The sequence below is a fragment of the Mesocricetus auratus genome, unplaced genomic scaffold, assembly GCF_017639785.1.
Source record: "Mesocricetus auratus isolate SY011 unplaced genomic scaffold, BCM_Maur_2.0 Super-Scaffold_100004, whole genome shotgun sequence".
Classification (NCBI taxonomy): domain Eukaryota; kingdom Metazoa; phylum Chordata; class Mammalia; order Rodentia; family Cricetidae; genus Mesocricetus; species Mesocricetus auratus.
The window spans coordinates 92,064,226-92,083,797 of NW_024429189.1; the positions used below are offsets into that span (position 1 = coordinate 92,064,226).

The window sequence follows — 19,572 nt, forward strand, 5'->3', positions numbered from 1 at the left end:
CGGGCTTTTATTTTCCTGTATGGCAGAGGTTGACCACCTGAATCTCAAAGGATTTATAGTTGGCACAATTATCTTGTTGAAACTAGCACTTGATACTGTTATGGCAAAAGATTTGACAGTTCTTCTTTTGCCCTTGCAATTAAAAGCAAAGTTGTAATCATTTACATGTATACATATGAAAAATCAATAAAAGTAGTGTGCATTTTAAGAAAATTGATTAAATTAGTAATTTATCCAGTTCCTGTCATGCTACAAAATAAAAATAGTAATTGACAAATTTGGGAAAACATTATAACTTACAAAATGAGTTTTTCCCCAAAACCCTATCAAGAAAACACACTGCCCTGCTTATTTACAGATGAGAAAATGGAAAAAGTTGTAAGGAAAAAAACTTTTTTAAAAGGCTAACTATGGAGACTTAAATCATCAAGCAAAATGCAAAATAATTTATGAGTAAAACATTGCCTAATTAGTGCTGAAGAGTTTGGAGCAATGAGTAGAAAGATGTTTCTCTAATAGCCCAAAGAAGATGTGTCTTGATTTTCACAAATTTGTGCAAGAGTTTTGTGCTCTGTTTGTGTTTTTTTTTAACTAGGTCTGCAAAGCAAAACAAAAACCACTTCTTTTTAGACTGGGTATACGTGTATTGGGGCAGGGGTGCTGTGAAGGGATTAGATCTGTGTTTCTGTTGCTAGCATAGTTCCTGCAGGGTGACTACAGGGCAAGCTCTGTGATAAAAAAAAAGTTATTCGTCACTCAAATAGTATGTGTTTGATGAACGTGCAACAAGTGTCTGGCTGGGTAGCAGGCACTGTACTGATTCTGAAGTGATGAAATGATTCAAAACCTGTCTCAGCTAGTTCCAAAATGCACACTGGAGCGTTGTTTGACTTGTCTTTAGAAAAGTAGCTATAGGCACACTGTCCAGTGACATATCAACTATCTAACTTTGCTTAGGAACACAGTGGGTCTCCTGAAGTCGGCGTGACCCATTTCATGAGAAATCAGAGTTCCTACCTACTCTCAGCATCACAATTCTCTCCTAAAATCCAACACGAAAAGCTTTCTCTTACCCAGGTGATAGTAGCATTGACCTCCACAGGTGCCAGGGCCAGGACACTTGGGGCAGTGTCAGTGTTTCAAACTGTAATTCATTTGAATGAAAACTAAAGGCAAAGCTTCAACAAAGCAGTGTCTACTGCCTAACATGCCTCTAGAGTTTCCAAATCTTTGTAGTATCACCCAGGGAGAAAAACCAGAGCCCTGGTTGTCTCCTAAGAGATTTTTTCCCAGTGTATGGAAGACATACCTCCAGCCTTTGGGAACAATGTCCATCTTCAAGATGCAGCCCTCACATAGGCATGCACACACTACCCATCACTAACACTCAAGGAAGCTCCTAGGTGGCTCTGGCTCCCATGTCCTTTCATAAGAGAGGCTGACTGCGCCAGTGGATTTTACAATCCCTCATTGAAATCCCCGAAGATATACTTAGGCATTAAATAAACTAAGCACTCCTACCCTAGTTAGGGTTTCTATTGCTGTGAGGACATACCATGAGCAATGACAACTCGTACAAACAACAGCATTTAATTGGTTTCATACATCATCATGTCTGGAAGTGTGGTAGTTCACAGGCAGACATGGTACTGGAGAGGTAGCTGAGAGTTCTACATCAGGACTGGCAGAAAGTAGGAAGAGACTGAATCACTGGGCCTAGCTTGAACATCTGAGACCTCAAAGCCCATCCCCGGTGACATACTGCCTCCAACAAGGCCTCTAACAAGGCCACACTTTCTCCAACAAGGTCACACTTTCTCCAACAAGCCACACCTCCTAATATAATAGTGCCACACCATATGGGCCTTTAGGGGCCATTTTTATTCAAACACCACAACTCCTGAGGCAGAAATGCTGAAATGAGAGTATAAACATTTCCTTCTGGACAACGAGTGAAATTCAAGTTAAAACCTCTTCTTTCCAACTGTAGTGAGAAACAATTACCAATTCTTTATAGCATCCTTGCATGAAACCCCTTCTTTAAAATAAAAATAAACCAGGAGTGGTGGTGCACACCTGTAATCCCAGTCAAGAGACTAAGACAGGAGGACAACCATGAGTTTAAGGGCAGCCTGGGCTACATAGTGTACTCAGATGACTCAAGTCACCCAGAACTACATGGCAAGACACTTTCTCAAAATTAACTAATTCTAAAATAAAATGTTTCCATTTTGATAACCATAGATGATCGAGGAGCCAAGGGATTCGGATTAGACCCCTGCAGAGTAGTCTCCTTTCATTTGCCCAAGTGCCAGGAACACCCTTTAGAAATTTCCCACAATCTTCAACCTCCTGACAGCCAATCATAGCTGTTCCATGTTTTGTGATTTTTCTATACCCCTCAGGGTCATGGATCAGAAAAAGCAAACTGGATTGACTAGGAACCCTGGGTGCACATTCAAAACTGTTTACAAGCTTTTTGGGGGGTGAGGAGGTTCAAGACAGAGTTTCTCTGTGGCTTTGGAGCCTGTTCTGGAACTAGCTCATGTAGACTAGGCTGATCTCAAACTCACAGAGATCTGCCTGCCTCTGCTTCCCTAGTGCTAGGATTAAAGGCATGCACCACCAACACCCAGCTTCTGTTTACAAGCTTTACAGCATTAGTAAACAGAATGGCAGAATAAGAACATTTCTGTTCCATTACCTGAATAAATCAGTGTTCTAGAAGATGATCATCAATGGCTTAAGTCATGGAAAGAAAGACTTGCATTACACATGTGTTTCCTGGTTTATCAAGTCTTCTTAACAAAAAGTTTACAGATTTCACAGCAAATACAATAAGCCCACATCATAGGAATGCAATGCCTAGGCTAGGAGAGGTACTATAAAAGTCCACTCCAAGGTTAGCCCACAAACTAGATTCTGCCATCCTACAGTCATAGGAGGAGCCTGGGCTGGAACGGAAGTCACCTTCCTGCATGAGAAAGTCTTACAATGGAAAACCTCCAGTTGCCCTGAAGAATGTTCTCAGTGTGTAGTGACTTCAGCCCTGGACACACCCTTCTTTTCAGATTACCAATACAGTCAGGATTGTAAGCAACCCTACTGCTGCCACTTTCTTCTCTAAGTAGATTACCAGGGGGAAATGAGGCAGAGCTAATCTGTATTTTAAAAAATACATAAAGGATGCAGAGGCCAATTACAAAATATGGACTTTATTTAGAGCCCAATTTCAATAAACTATAAAAGGAAAATAAATGACTAATTCAGATTTAAAATTTACCAGATATAATATTTAAAAACTAATGTTAAATGTGATGCTGGTATTATATTTGGTTTTTTTGAGAAAGATTCATCTTTTACAGGATGAAATATTTACAAATATAAGGATTTTTGTGGACATAGAGCACATAGAGTCTGTAGAATGCTTTCATGGGAATGTGGTGACCTATCCTGCTTCAGAGGCCAGGCACAGTAGTGTTCATAATCCCAGAGCTGGGAAACAGCTTGCTGGCTTGCTGGCTTGCTGGCTTGCTGGCTAGCCAGCCTAACCTACTTTGCAAGTTTGAGGACAGTGAGTGATCTCAATTCAATAAAATAGAGGTGGATGCCATCTAATGAATGACACCTGAGGTTGTTCTGTGGCCTCTGCACCAACACTCAGACACACAAAAGAATGTTTCAGGGGTTTACTTCAAAATAATTCATGGCAGTAGCAGAAGTAGATAAAACAAGATTAACTACATGAGTGTGTGTGTGTGTGTGTGTGTGTCTGTGTGTACCTGCACATGTACTTGTGTAAGTACAGTGTACCTGTGTACTATATGCACTTGGATGGATGTGGATACAGGTTCCCATGCCCACACATACAGAAGCTAGAAGGGGATATTGGGTGTCCTGCTCTTACTCTCCACTGTACTCCCTTGAAATGGGGTCACCCACTAGCCCTGGAGCTTGGCTGGTGGTCAACAAGCACCAGCAATTCTCCATTAAGTATTTTGCAACCATACTCAGCTTCCTATGTGGGTTCTGGACATTTGAACTCAGGTTCTCATGATGGGAAAACTAGGGCTCTCACCTGTGGCACCCAACTCTAAGACTGACTATTAATTGATAAGTGGGAAGATAAGACCGCACTGCACCTTCCTCCCTGGTTTTGCACAAACCTGAAATTCTGCACATTGGAAAATTAAATGTCAACTTTGTGGGATCATCTTGTCCATCCTGACTGTCACAGTCTTTGAGAAACCATCAACTCCTTGCTTGTTTCCTTCCTTCATGTCCTTGGCAAACCACTTGTATCTGTTGTCGGCTTCAGTATTCCTGAAAGGGACAAAGACCCAGACTGGAAATAACAAGAGTCCAAGCCAACCATCTCAAACAACTGACCAGAACTAACCAAAGTCTCTATGAACCTCAACTATCCAGAATCCAGTAGGTGAGGATGACGCTGACCAGATGGAGAATCCAAGAACAAACAGCTTGAGCAGAGCTGTGCCAAGTCAACCATGATTCAGTCTCACATGTATCCTCTAGCTTTCTTAATGATGGATCCATTCATTTAAAAATGCATTTGAAGAGAAAGACATTGGTCTGTGTTAGGCCTATAAGGGATGGATTTTGGCTTTTCTGTACCTGGAAGAAGTCTTAGTTTACAGTCACAGGGTATATAAAATGTGCAGGATGGCATCACTCAGCAAAGAATTCCCAATGCTTCCTGACACTTCAGTGAGTGAGAAGGTATAATAATTTACTTTCAAGGAAAAACACGAATGGGAAGGTCAACCAATCTGAGCTCAAATACACCTTGAGTCTTGCTTTCAAATGTCCAACCATGTCTAGGTTTCTTTCAAAAGGATAAAATGATTTACAAAAGGATAAAATATCATTTCAAAAAGGATTTCTTGTAAGAGTCCTGAAAGGAATTCAAAATTTTAAAGGAAATGCTTACTTTTGTTTTAGATTCATTTTTCTCCTGGAAGTTCATAAAGAATAGAACATACCCATATTCACTTTTATAGTTTTGATTTTTTAAATAAATGTTGATAGTCATTCTATACACCCTCATTGCCACATTGACACATGCCAGGCACTGTACCTAGGAATGTGACCTGAACCGTGTCATTAAATCTTGGGGCAACACAAAAAGGTGTGTGCTATAATCTTGTTTACAAGGTAATAAATGAGGCTTACAGAGGTCAAGCCACTTGTCTGAGGTTTCTTCCCAGTAGGTGGTGGAGCCAAGAACTGACCCAAGCATGTCTATCCCCACATTCCCAAGCCTCCTTGAAAGCATGGCCAGCGGTGATTAGTATTCATTGAAAATGATTCCTCTATCTTTTAAAATATAGTCCCACAAGCAATACCACTCTACCCCATTACCCACAACCAGGCTCAAACAGGAAACAGTGTGAGGTAATTATAGCATATCCCCCAGCCACCAGCTCTGGGGTTTTATGACTGAACTGCCAAATCACTCCTAGCCAACTCGGCAGGAAATGTTCAGACACTTTCTCGGATTCCAGCTAAAACGTCAACCGTGTGGCCCTGGGGAGTAGAGAGCTCACAGGGTGGTAATGGGATATACAATTTGCAAACTTGAGGTCAGTGGCCTAAACTCTAGGGTGTGAAACAGCAGCAGTCCATGGGAGATTAAAAACTACATGTGGACTTGAAAGACGTATGTCAATGCTCCCCTTGCCTGGCACTTGTCCACACCATCTCTGACTTTACCCATAAGCAAAGAGGAAGATATTCTAAATGACAGGTCTGCCCAGAATCTCTGGAAAGAAAAGAGTACTATCAATGGTTTGAGAAGTGTGTTCATTCTGAAAGTTAAGGATTCAGTCCAACTCAAACACAGCTAATGCTCAATAAATTTGTCATTAAAATTTAGCATGTGTTCTTCAAAATTGTGGGGGGCTATAGAAGAAAATGTCAGAATTCAAAAGAATATTTTCATCTTGGCACATTTATCTCATAGAGTCCAACTGTCTAAATCAGTAACTGGACAGCTGAGTACGCAAGTTGTAAAGGAAAAGATTATGCTTAATTGCAATCCACAATTGTGTTATCTCGTGTCAGATCTCCAGATCCATCACCTGTCAATTACAAGTATGAGGTGGGGGAAGACACAGAGGGGTGAATCATTCCTTAGACTCCCACTTTCCTTTTGTCTGGCCCTCTTCCTGATAACTTTTTTAAATTAGGATCTTTTAGAAACGCTAATTCCTCCAAAGACTACCTAACGGAGCCTTTCACTGATGGGCAGGTAAAAGTAAATAGTCAAAAACTATTGCATAGTATTTTCCAATCAAGTATTCCCTAGTAAGACATTGATCACACTGCCCAAGATGAAAGAAAGAAAGGGAGGAAGGGAGGAAGGAAGGAAAGAAGGAAGGAAGGAAGGAAGGAAGGAAGGAAGGAAGGAAGGAGGGAAGGAAGAAAGGAAAGAAGGACTCACGCATAGCTGGGCATAGTATCACACACTTACAATCTCATCATTTAGGAGGCTGGCAATTTCAAAGCCAGCCTGGTCTATACAACAAGTTCTAGGTCAACCTAATCTACATAGTGAGACCATATTTCCAGAAAGATAGTAGATAGTGGAAGGGGGAGTTACATGCTTACTATGTCAGAGGTGATCTCATACCTAGAATATTAGAAAACTTGAAGTCACCAGTCAACTCTCTGGAATACGAACACAGAAAGACATGATGCACTACTCAACATCATGTTTCTACTTAAACCAGATCTGTCTACAGCTGTGAAATAAAGAAGAAAATACATGCCACAAGCACTTTTTAATGGCCTATCTCTGGGTCTTGGTTAGCATCTAAAAGCTTCTAAAATCCATCTATCTGTAACTCACTTGTAAACATGTTTCTCAAGAATGCCACCAAGAAAGCCTTCAAAGGGACTGGAGAGTCGGCACAGCAGCACCTTTTACAGATATCCGAGTTGGTATCCCCACACCCATGTTGTATGACTCATAGGATCTGATACCCTCTTCTGAACTCCTTAGGCACCTGTGCCCACATGTACACAGCCACATATGTATACAGATGATTAAAAGTAAGTCTTTTTAAAGGTATTCACAAAGGCATAATCCTATTGAGGTCTGGCCATGCCATATTATAAATGAGCACTGAGAGGACACAGTTATCTGTAGACATTAGGTGTTGCCCACAGTACTGTTTACAGAGTACTACATTCACAGGTGCATAGTAGGCGATGGGTAAGCCTGCCTTCCCACTGCATTCCTCTAGGTGTTTGTATTGAATCTTTTCTGTCTTGGACTGACCCTCCTTCAGAAGTCCTAAAAAGACTGAAGGCCACTAAGGTCGCTGCCAGGAGTGAGGAAGTTGTCCCTGGAAACTCAGCACCTGTTCTGGACAGTCCCAGCCCTTGGTTGAGGTTCTACCTTCTCCTCTAGCCTCCTCAGCTTTCTCCATTCCCTCCTACAACAAAATCTTACTTATGTTTTTCTTCTGGAAGATTCCAAGTCCCCCACATGAGTAGGCTTCCTTATTACTTAGGGTGTATTTATCTTTCTTAATTTTCAAACTCTAATATTTCTCTCTGTTCTATTTTATTTGTACTGAAGTTATAAAATTACTTTTAAAAGAAGAGAAGAGGAGACTGAGACTGTAGTTGTGATGTAAAAGGAAAGGTAGACCCCAGCAGTGCCTGCAATCCCAGCACTGGGCTGGGTTTGTGCTGCCACCTCTGACCCCTGCCTAGGATTACAAGCTTGTCTCCACACAGTCAGCCTGGCAAAACCAATGCAGGAGGTTCGTGAGTTCAAAGGCAGCCTGGACCACATAACGATAACTTGTCTTTTAAAAAAGGAAAAGGATGAAAGAGGAACGAATATAGGAACGAAGATGGTGATGAGGAAAAGTCAAAGAACAAAAAAAGAAAATTATCGCCGGGCGGTGGTGGCACACGCCTTTAATCCCAGCACTCGGGAGGCAGAGGCAGGCGGATCTTTGTGCGTTCGAGGCCAGGCTGGACCGATAGCCTCCGAAACAATACAGAGAAACCCTGTCTCGTAAAAACCAAAAAAAAAAAAAAAAAAAGAAAAAAAAAGAAAATTATCTCTGGGCACAGGCTCATTATTCATATAGAGATTGTCATAAAATTTAACAACAGACCAAGTGTATCCGTGAGGCTGACACAAATCCTGTCTCCCGACAGTGTCATAAATGGCGGTACTATATTTGGAATCCAATGTATATATTTGAATGTAAGTATGACTGACGGTCTAGGAATTCACAGCTCTTCAAACACTGACCCAAATCACTTGTCTAATGGGGCAGCTCTCCCACCCGGCCTACTCTGTCTGGAATACATTTCTGGCTGGAAATGGTGGACATGAGGAATTTTCCTTTCTCCCTTCTACTCTGAGGGGGCTGAGTAAACAGACTTAGTGATAACTCCAACCAAAAATTCCTCTTAGTTAAGAAAGTTGCAAAGTCACAGGAAACTTAAAGCCAGATTTGCTATAGAGTAGAATTGGCACAAGCCAAGTCTGACTGTCGCCCTGATCTGGTTTTCTTCTGGGGCAATGTGGTGACTCCTTTTTGACAACCCTGGGGCAGTCCAGCCCCCTTGACAGCATCCGCTCCTCTGGTTTTCTTCTGGGGCAATGTGGTGACTCCTTTTTGACAACCCTGGGGCAGTCCAGCCCCCTTGACAGCATCCACTCCTCTGGCAACGGCAGACATATTGTTGGTTATTATTTACAAGCTCTGGTTCCAAAACATAAACAAAAACAAAATGGGATGGATTATCCAACAGATGGAGAAAAAAGTAACTAAAAAAGAAATTGAAGGTAAAATCCCATATAGAAGCAAGGACAAAAATACTTAAGCTAGTCAAAACCAGAGTTCTTGCACATCAAGGTTTTTCACTGAACTTCACAACTCCAAAGGAAAGGGGGAAGGGTCTGTGCTTTATAGTGCTTACATGTAAATAAACGCACCCAGTTGTTGACAGCAATCTCATTTCTGATGGCCACGTGTGCTTTCAGCTAGGAGCTGTGCATGAGGAAATAGCACTGCTCCTAAAGACTAATCCAATAGAACTGTACTGGCATGTTATTCGTGGATTATTCTTTTCTAACATCATAGGACAAAACACAATGGCATATTAACAGCCTCATCATCTATGGATAATAAGGCCAGTCAGACTAGATCAAGCTGGAATTAAACCTAAAATATCGGATTAACCCCCTCAAAGGCCCATTACTTCACTCTGCTTACTAGTCTCCAATGGTAGTCACAAAAGTTCCTCCTTACCCTGCAGAGACTCACTGTTCCTCACATGCAAACACAGCATCTGTTGCCCATGCCCTTGAATCTGGGCAAAACCTGTGTGGTGGTTTGAATAGGAATGACCTCCACAGACTCATATGTGTGAATTCTTGGCACTATTAGGAAGTGTTGCCTTGCTGGAGTAGGTGCAGCCTTATTGGAGGAAGTGTGTCATTGTGGAGGCAGGCTTTGAGATCTCATATATGTTCAAGCTACACCCAGTATGGCGGACTCCTTCTGCTGCCTGTGGATCAAGATGTAGAACTCTCAGCCCCTTTTCCAGCACCATGTCTGCCTGCACACTGCCATGCTTCCCATCATGATGATAATGGACTAAACCTCTGAAACTATAAGCCAGTCCCAACTAAATGTTTTCCTTTATAAGGGTTTCAGTGGTCATGGTGTCTCTTCACAGCAATAAAACTCTAAGAAAGCAAATTCCGTGGAATTCCAGGTCATTCAGTTGCAGGCTACATTTGAAAAGAATCTAGTGGCTTCCATTTTCATGCTCATGAGAGATTTAGAACCACTGCATAAAGAGCCTGACCTTGCTTTGGGGGGGTATGCAAAAAGGCCACTGATGAGGGCAGTCTGCGACCACAAGGAAGTGAGCCAAGGAACTCAGCCAACACTCTACATGAGCCCATTCAAGCCCAGCCAGCTAGTCTGAAACCATTTGAGTAATACTACTTTAAAGATATGGGGTTCCAACATGCCACCAAGAGGCAGTCCCAATAGGCCCAGCCTTGAATAAGGCCTACCAACAGAAACAGGGGTTCAGTTTTCCCATTGATGAAGACATTCTTAAAGGCTTAATCTTAAGGGGCAGGAGACTACATGAGAAAGAATTATAACCCAAGAAACCCTCGCCAGAGCCAAGTGTGTTTCTCTTTATTTAGATAAGTCACACCAAGGTAAACAGGGTGTTGGGCCTGCACTTACATGCAAGAATCCTGCTATCACTCACTCTGACAAACAGACACTATGAGGAGCAGAGACAAGAGTCTCTGCCTAAATTGCTGACCCACATCACTGAGAAGCCATAAGGTTGCCCGGAGTGACTTCCTACATAGCAAAAGATAATCAAAACATGAATGAGAGTCAGTGTCTCTGGGCAGTGGGTAAGCCCAGGGTGATCTGTGTCCTGTCCTTTTCTCAGAGATGGGCCATTAAGTATTCATGAGTGAGAAATTTTAATTTCTATGTAGGTAGGAACATTCTAGAAGCCTCCTCTCCTTTTGTCTCTTCCCACCAACTGCTCAATTCTACCGTCTGTGTTGTGTCTTGGGCAACTGAGCCTCTTCTTCATGACCATCATCATCATCAACCCCTTGCCTTTGCTGGAACCACCATGTACACTCTGCGAGCCACACCCTCCTCCTTAAACTCACTGCCTTTGGTCTCCCTGCACTCAGCGCACAGCTTTCACACCCCCTGCTTCTGTAACACGGGGCTGATCCTGCAGCCATCTTGCATCCTAACCTTCCACGACAGTCAGGAAAGTGATGTTTCCGCTGATCCCTCTCTGCCCTTAATGGCATCATCTCTTTGTTCAGGCTCACACAGTGTCAACCCCCAGACCACACATAACAGTGCCAGTCAGATCCGTGCAACACAAACCCCGCCTGCTGTGCCCAACGTCCCAGCATCCCAAGCACTTCAAATCCTCTTTACCTTGTGTCTTTTTCCCTCATCTTTTCCCTTTATGTCAAATTTCCATCTCCTCTAATTTATATAATTAACCTTACCCAGTCAGTTCATCAAACTTGGTCTGTACCTGACCGTCTATAACCATCTACTGACACCTACCTTATGTCCAATTCCTAAGAATCCTTGGAGAAATAAAATACATGAGGCATCCACCTCCCCACCATTTTATTGCACAACAAGAGGCAGAACTCTCTGTAAAGGGACAAACAGCAAATACTTCAGTTTTGCAGAAATTCTTTCATGGCTGTCAAAGCTATATCATTCAAGTGCTACAAAGACAGGCAGCACTTGGGTAACGTATGCGCAGATATCTGGGCTATGCGTCAATAAAACTTCATTCTCAAACACAGGTTGATCCACAGACTGCAGGCCCAGTGAACTTTTACTATGGTATCTTTTCTGACTAATCCCTTTCCAACAGGGCTTCTGGTAACAGGATACACCTTCAACAAATGTTGAGTTGTGCCCACAGGAGAACATTCTAGGGAAAGAAGGTATCAAGAGGATTAAAGAAATAAATTTACCAGCTATAAAATTTAATTTAGCTAAGAGGCAACAAAATATTAAGTTAAAAGTTCTATGAAGTCAGGTTTCTCAACTATAGTTGATTTCCCTAGGGTAATGACTGGAACTCTACATTCTTTATTTTGTTTTTTCTTCCACCTGTTAAATGTGCAAAGATGTTTAATCTTCCTCGTAAGGAGTTGTATAGTGAGGGATTCATACAATTAAAGTGCAATTATCATGGATGCTATTTTAACAATAATTGCTCAATTTAATATTTAAAAATTGGTTGTGAGTTTACAGGTAAGCAATGAAAAAAATGAAACAAACAAATAATTCATCTTTGCCAGCGAGAGTGTGAGTTACACATATGCCTCCCTGGAAGGAGATATATACTGGATAATTCTACCTGAGAGACACTTCTTAGTAGAATTTGAAAACAAGAGATTTTGAATGATATAACTAGTACATAATATTCGGCTCAGAGGCTGGACAGTATAGAAGACTAGTATAGATAGTTAGTTCCACCTTAGTAAAAACCTAAGCCCTAGTATTAAAATAGAATACATGCACCATCCAAGGTCCTTGATGACCTTGGCATCTTATGATTCTCTCTGTTTTATTAATGTCTAGCTGAAGTCTCAGGAAACGTTTTTATTTAACTAAGGAATAAGAGTAACTATACTTAGGAGTTTTGAACTCTTGCTAAAGAATATTAGAAATTTTAAATGGAATTTCACTGACGTCTTAGTCCTGCATCTTATATCTTAGGTCACTGACACAAGAAATCAAAACCATAGCTAAAATTAAGAAAGAAACTTGTGTATTAGGAGTTTGCTCATGTTTGTCCCCCATGTGGATTAGGTGAACTAATACTCATAGAAGATATGTAGGGCATGTCTGCGCATAAACACCATTTAGCATCACTTCGCACAATATTATTACACAGGGCCTGAGTAACTGTTTAGAAATAGAATGTTTTTACTTTATAAGGCTATGAAATGGGTACATGTTTAATGGAAACTATACCACACATTTTGAGTTTAGAACATCACCACCACCACCACCACCCACTGCCCCAATGACCAATATACTCTCTTAAAGTCCTTGGCAGCATTTATCAGTGCCTAATTCCATCAACTCAAGGTGTATCAGTCTACAGCAGTTGTCATTTAGCTCCACACCAGACCTGTGCTTTCAGCTGCTTTTCTGTTAATGGTTCTTGGTCTACTGTAAGCTACGAAGCCCCCTTCCAAGCTCTGTGCTACACATCTCTGGTGTTCCATTCAACTAAGTAAAGACTGGTTTTCATTGAGGCTACCGGTACAAGTTATTCTTTGAAAGTCATTTAATATTAGTGGTAAAGTGCTTACAATTTGACTCTTGCCTCTTTGGCAATTTTACAAATTAATGAGAAAGAAAATCAAGTCTAGGGGTAGGGCAATAGCTCTCACAGTAAAATGAGGTCTTCAGTTCCATCCCCAGCATTGACTTAAAAGGTCAGACAAGCAGTGCAGACCTGTAACCCTCAGCACTGGGAGGCAGAAACAGACAGTTCTCTGGTGCTTACTGGGCAGTCAATGCAACCTAATCAGATAACTCTAGACACTGGGGAGAAATTGCATTTGTGAATACAATGTGAATGGCTCCTGAGAAATGACACCCCTGACCTCCATATACATGTCTATATATGTGCCTGTGCACCCACACACACCATACACATCCCCATACATAACCACACAAGAGATAATCATGTTTTAATAATCATGAACCAACAAATGTTCACAGACATTATTTGATAGGCTTGAGATATTATTGACTTCAGCTTTCTCAAAGAACGCTATTAAAGTAAGCCCATTTGCTGGACAGTGTCTAGAATCAAAGAAATTGTTAAAATAGTTTACTTGTCTTCCAAAAAAGCGTTCACACTGAAAACTAAAGCTAAAGCTTTCAGAGTGTCTTGAGTGAGTTATTTGGTTCTAATGTATATTTTAATTGCTTAGCATTTTGTTTGAGTAGTTATGAGTTATTAGTTGAATGCTATGGTTTTTTAAACAAAGGAACCTTTCAATATTATTTAAAATTCAATTAAGCATGAAAATATGTCTATTTCCATTCCTTTCCATTCTCAAATCATGATACTGCATGTTGATGTGTGTTTTTATTCATTTATATCATTAACAATTTACTCGTTTCTTTAAATTATCTCTTTGTCCAAAAGGCATAGATGAAAAGTCAAATATTTCACCTTTTTATTTAAAATGTGGAATTACATAAACCTCGGCTTAAGAAAATCTGTTTTTTAAACCATGTCCCAATATATTAGCTTCCTATTTTCATTAATGTGAGAACAAAAGACGCTCTTGTCAGGGGCTTCCCCTGTGCCTTTAGGAGACTATGACTTCAGATGAGTCTTCAAGTTGGCTTTGTGAGTCAAATGGGTTCATTAAGAAAGACTTCTGCAACTACTCCCTGGAATTTGCCATCACATAATCACCCTGGCTGCGGACTGCTTCATATGTGTTTTTCTGGTAATAAGAACTCTGAATAATATAAACAAATAAACAAAGACCAAAAAGAATCATGAGAAAGGGGACAAACTTTGTAAAATACAATGGGACTCCTGTGCCTGTCAACTGTCAACCTATAAATCTATCAATCTGTCAGTCTGTCAGCTTATCAACCTGTCAGCCTGTCAGCCTGTCAACCTGTAAACTCATGAGCCAGCAACAAGGACACAAGACTCATTCCCTATTACTGGAGACTTGGGAAAAGGAGTTTCAGCTTAAGGAATGTTTCCCTTTGACATGAAACTGTAATATTTCCTTATTTGGGCGCTAAAGCAATAAGGCAATCATAAAGAAAAGGCACATAACTACTGCTCTCTAACTAGAGTTGGTTTATTGGTGGTGGTGGTGTTGCTGGTGGTAGTGGTACTGGTGGTGGTGGTGATGGTGTGTGTGTGTGTGTGTGTGTGTGTGTGTGTGTATTACTGAGCCATCTTATAATTTCTGACTAAAATTTAGCTGAGAAAAATTTCTTATGAGCTGAAATGCAGAGTTAGGACTGCATTATTTCTCATCAAGTCATTTCACACATGTTAAGCAATAGTCAGGCACAGGAAAACAACTATATTTGTTTACTATTTGAAAATGATTTTTAAACTTGCAAACTTTGGGCCCCTGAAATGGTTCAGCATGTAAAGGTGTCTACCACCAAGCATGACCACCTGAATTCAACACCCGGAACCTACTGATAGAGTGAGAGACTGGATACCTGCAAGTTGTCCTCTGTACAAACACACACACACACACACACACACACACACACACACACACCACATGCGTGTGCACACACATACCACATGCATGTGCACATACACACACACACCACATGCATGTGAACACACATACACATACATTGTATTGTGTGCACACATACACTAAATAAGTAGAATGTAAAAATAAACATGCAAATTTTCACTGGAAAATTGAGAAAACATAGATTCTGCTGCGTGAATGGGGAACACATTGATTCCATCTTTTTAATTTTTAAAAAAAAATAGAGGATTTCCTGTAAAAGCAGAAATTGGCAAATTGCTCTAAGAAAACAGCAAAAGCTGAGGAAAAATTTTGAGGATCCTTAAATTTCTACAGTGGAACAACTTTTTCTGCCAGTGAGAAGAGAAAAAGGGAGAAAACACCTGCCCTGGGATGGGGAGAGAAGCCAGATAGGGTGGCAAGCTGGTGAGGGAAGACAGGCCCCTCGGACTGCAGAGCAGGGAGCTGACAGGAAGGAACACAGGTCTTAAGGCCAGCACCTGTCCCATCAAAGGAAAGGCCAAAGGCGATCAGACACTGCACGTCAGACATCAGAGCATGGATGTCAGCAAGTGTCAAAAGTCATAGCCCTGCCTCATATGAGCCTCAGGGACCACAAGCTACCTCCACTTCAGACCACAAACCACCTCCACTTCAGAAACCCAGCATGCCCATCAAAGCAATGAGCAGGTGTCAATGCAGGCAGGGATTAGTTTTGAACGAGGCCCATTAGTGAGCATACATTGAAGCTTTACATTATAACTGGGCAAACGCATGCATAGCCTGCTCTCCTGACGATTTACACAGCGCAGCATGGGTCCATGGGAGACTAATGGCAGTGAGTAAAGAGACACTTGCAAATCAGCGTCAGAGTGAGTGTGTTTAGAATCTGTAAGAGAACTTCGATCCAGCAGTTCCAGCGCACTACTTTGTGCCACATATAAGCTTATGCATACACATATAAGTACACAGAAAGATGCTGCTAATAGCAAAATATGTATTATGATCTCAAGAGCCATCATTTGGGACCTGCCCCACTATATCGTGGGAACCTATAAACCAAGAGAACACAAGTTAACAGACAGATACACTAAAGATGTATGAAAAATGAAGACCCGCATTATATACATTACCTGCACATAGTAAAAAACAGGTACACACATATATGTTCACATATATGGATAGATATATATCATGCATACATGCAGTGCATATGTGGCTATGTGTATGTGTATAATTTTCTCAAAAATATTCATAAGTGAGGTATCTGAAAAGTATGAGGGAAATACTTTTAATTGAATATCCTTTAAAATTATTTCACCACATCTATGCATAGAGACAGACACAGAAAACTTTATGGATAACATAAAAACTAGGAAGTCTCATAATGGTTGTTTTACTAATACCGTGTGTCAAAAAAAAGATCTATAAGAACTATAATGTCTCACATATATGTACACACATGTATATATGCATTTACGTTTGTGTATATATGAGCAAAGCCATCATAATAGATTCTAAGATGATATTGTGCAGATAAAATGCTGACCCAAACAAAGCCCTCTTGAGTTAAAATCAGCTTTTCCGCCCTTTTACTGAACTCTCCACAAGCCTTCTACACAGGGCGACGGTTGTCTGTTGCTTGGTTGGGATCAGTAGATTTTATTGCCAATGTTGTTGGAATTCTGGGTCTGTTTCCCACAAAGGTCAAGATAGAACTGATTTTAGCCATTTTCTGGGATCAAACAATCACAAAATTACAACCACAGACTAAGTGCTTAGCACTGATGCTCATCTGGTCCCTTATCCAGACAAGGACTCAAAACTGTTCCATACACCCTGCTTCTGCTTCTTTACTGAAGCCATACAAACACAAGCTTCATTTTGTATACACAAAACACCCCCCCACACACACACAGATTCCAGCGAACATCTTCATTTTGTCATCCAGGGCCACATAAGTGACAGACCACTCAGGGAAAAAAAAGCCCGCTGAGAATGACAAGAAACCTCAGCATACTCCCTCCCTGGGATCGCTAAGCTGTTTCCTCCAAGCGAGAGAAGATTGGTCATGTATTTCCATCCTCACACTTCTATAGAGGCTTGAACTTAAATCTCAGACTGTCTCCTTCACCTCCCAAAACTGCCAAGCCTTAGACAGTCAACCTGTCTGATTTAAATTGCTACAACACTAGGGCCACGGCGATATTACTCCAGCAGGGACATGCAGAGCTCACAGAGCCCAGATGCTAGTTCTCAGAAACCTTTGCCCCACAGACTTCCAGGATAGACTTCTGGGAGGGGTGCACAGCCCTGGTTTTCATGAACATGACTTAGGAGAAGGCCATCTCCTGACCACGCGTCTTGTCTCGCTCGGTCTCTGGAGTCCTCTTTTCCTTGCTGTCTCCCAAACAGCTGATACCCACACAGAAAGTACCTCTCTCTGCCTGCACACTCCGGTTGGTATGCAGCAAAAGCAGTGGGCTTCTCCCTTGCTCTGAGTTCCAGCTCCTCCCCTTCTCCCACAAGAAGCCCTTCTCGCCTCCCCAAATCTGCCTCAACAGTGGCCCAGGATTCTCTCCAGCCAGGACCTCTCCTCTGGGGCAGGAATAAGGCGATTTCTCTGAACAAGTGGTGATGACCAAGGAACCTTGGCAATTCCAGGCTAACCCCCCAGGAGGTCTCAGCCAGGGTCCTCTACCGGCCCAAACCGGCCCTGTCAATTGCTATGAATCATAAAGTCGCAAGAAGGGCAAGGGGAGGCACATCGAAGCAGCTGAGCGCTTGGTTCTCTTACCCTTTCAGTGCATCGTGTCCTCCGCCACCTCTTCTCTTGGCTCGGTTGGCTCTGGTCTCTTTCAGGTTCCCAGCCTCCAAATTAGCGTCCGCCCCATGGCTCGTGTAGGACGCGAGGAGCAGGGCGAACGCCAGCGCGACCTCCAGCAGCCCGCCTCGCCGCATGGTGCCGCCGGCCGCCACTCGCTCCGTCGCCGAAGCCGCTGCGCCTTCCAGCACCCGGAGGCTAATGGGGTCCCGCTGGTCCTGCTGTCCCGCCGCAGGGATGTCCTCGCCTGATTCCTACCGCTTTCTCTTCCCGACGCTGCTCTCACTTCGGGCAGCCCTCGCCCTGCAACACAGACAAGTCCCCAAGGAGGGCAGGGGGAAACACTCAGGGCTCTGGGATGCTGGAGTTCGCAGTCCCCGCCGAGCCCAGCCCGCGCACCGCCTGCGCGTGGCGCAGTTACTCGGATGAGCGAGGACCGTTCGATCCCAGCTGGCTGCAGAGCCAGAGCCAGGCGACTGGGATCCTCGGACCCTGCGGCCTCTGGGCGCCAAGTACCGTGTCCCCAGGGAACCCAAGAGTCCCGCGAGCCGGCTGCCTACACCATCTTAATGGCACTGATTGCGCGCCTGGGTGAGGGCTGACGCTCCCCCCCCCCCCAAACAGGGTCCTCTCCGCCCAGACACCCGGCCACGGCCAGCCCCGCCAGTCCCCTGCATCCAACGTGGAGCAGTCGGGCACCCAGCCGCGGGTCCTGCAGCTGTCAGGCAGAAAGAGCCAGCAGCAGATGCTTAGGACAGCCCCTCACCCTGCCCGGCCTCATGCCCTAGATGCCTCGCAAACGGCCCTCCAGCCCCCGGCTCCCTCCTGACCCCGGTGGAACCCCGCGACACCCACTGGACCAGCGGCTCGGACTCCCAGGCGGCGTTGGCTGCTCTGCTCCGCAGCTGTCCCAGCCGTGGCCGCCTGTGGCACCCACAGTCTCTGCCTCAACTCCGCGGCCCCCTCCTTTCCCACCTCTTCAAGTATCGTCCGCGCAGCGGTTTCTCGCGAGAGAAATACTTTTTTCAAAAAAGAAAAAAAAAAGAAAGAAAAAGAAAATGACACCCCCACCTCCCCCATCACCACCCCACCCCCGGCCCCATCTATCCTCCCTTTCCACTCCCCTCTGCCAGCCACCGCCCGGGTCCGGGGCCTCCCTTACTCGCAGGATCAGCGCAGTGGGAGGAGGCGGAGGTGATCCAGTCCTGCCAGGCCGGGATATTCCGTCCCAGGGTGGGGAAGCGAGGGAATGGGAAGAAGTGGAGTAGCTAGCGGTTTGGACCGTTCTGCGGCTGGGAGGTTTAGACCCGAGATTCCAGTGACCAGAAGCGCAGAGAGCTGTGCCACCTGCACCGAAAATGCATTACGTGCTAGACACCTTGGCCACCGAGGCCCAGGAGGCCCTGTGGCAGGGATCCTCGCTCCAGGGCCCACGATCCTGTGCCTCTGTTGTCCCGCAACGAGGAGAAACTGTAGGCCCAAAGACTCAGGCAGGGCATATTGAAAGACCACCATCACAGAACCAGTCAACAGGTTGGTGGAGGAAGGGGCTTGTCAATGTCAAGAGCCCACTGGAGGAGGCTCAGAGCAAGCCTCTCTCCTAGGCAAAAGACCGAATCTGGAACTGTGATTTGGGTTTCTTGGGGTTCCTAGAAGAACCCTATTTTCACATGTACATGCACTATACAGGAGGGAGGGAGGGAGAGAGAGACAGAGAGAGAGAGACAGAGAGAGAGAGACAGAGAGAGGCAGAGAGAGACAGAGAGAGGGAGAGAGGGAAGGAGGGAGGGAGGGAGAGAGGGAGGGAGGGAGAGAGAGACAGAGAGAGAGAGACAGAGAGAGAGAGACAGAGAGAGGCAGAGTGAGACAGAGAGAGGGAGAGAGGGAAGGAGGGAGA

General features: G+C 43.6%; 1 protein-coding gene across 2 annotated transcripts in view; it reads right to left on the reverse strand.

Moving 5' to 3' along the window:
- Positions 1–18,646, reverse strand: part of Fbn1 (fibrillin 1) — a 202,614-nt gene extending 183,968 nt beyond the window's left edge. The window contains exons 1-2 of one of the 2 annotated variants that reach the window (XR_005877372.1): positions 18,531–18,646; positions 17,649–17,978 (exon numbers count right to left, since the gene is read on the reverse strand). Coding sequence is in view for 1 of the 2 variants with exons in the window: in XM_013112353.3 (XP_012967807.1) it covers positions 17,649–17,812 (164 nt within the window). In the remaining variant the exon portion in view is untranslated. The remainder of the gene's footprint in view (positions 1–17,648; positions 17,979–18,530) is intronic. The other variant, XM_013112353.3, reaches the window with a different exon arrangement.
- Between the last annotated feature and the right edge of the window lie 926 nt (positions 18,647–19,572).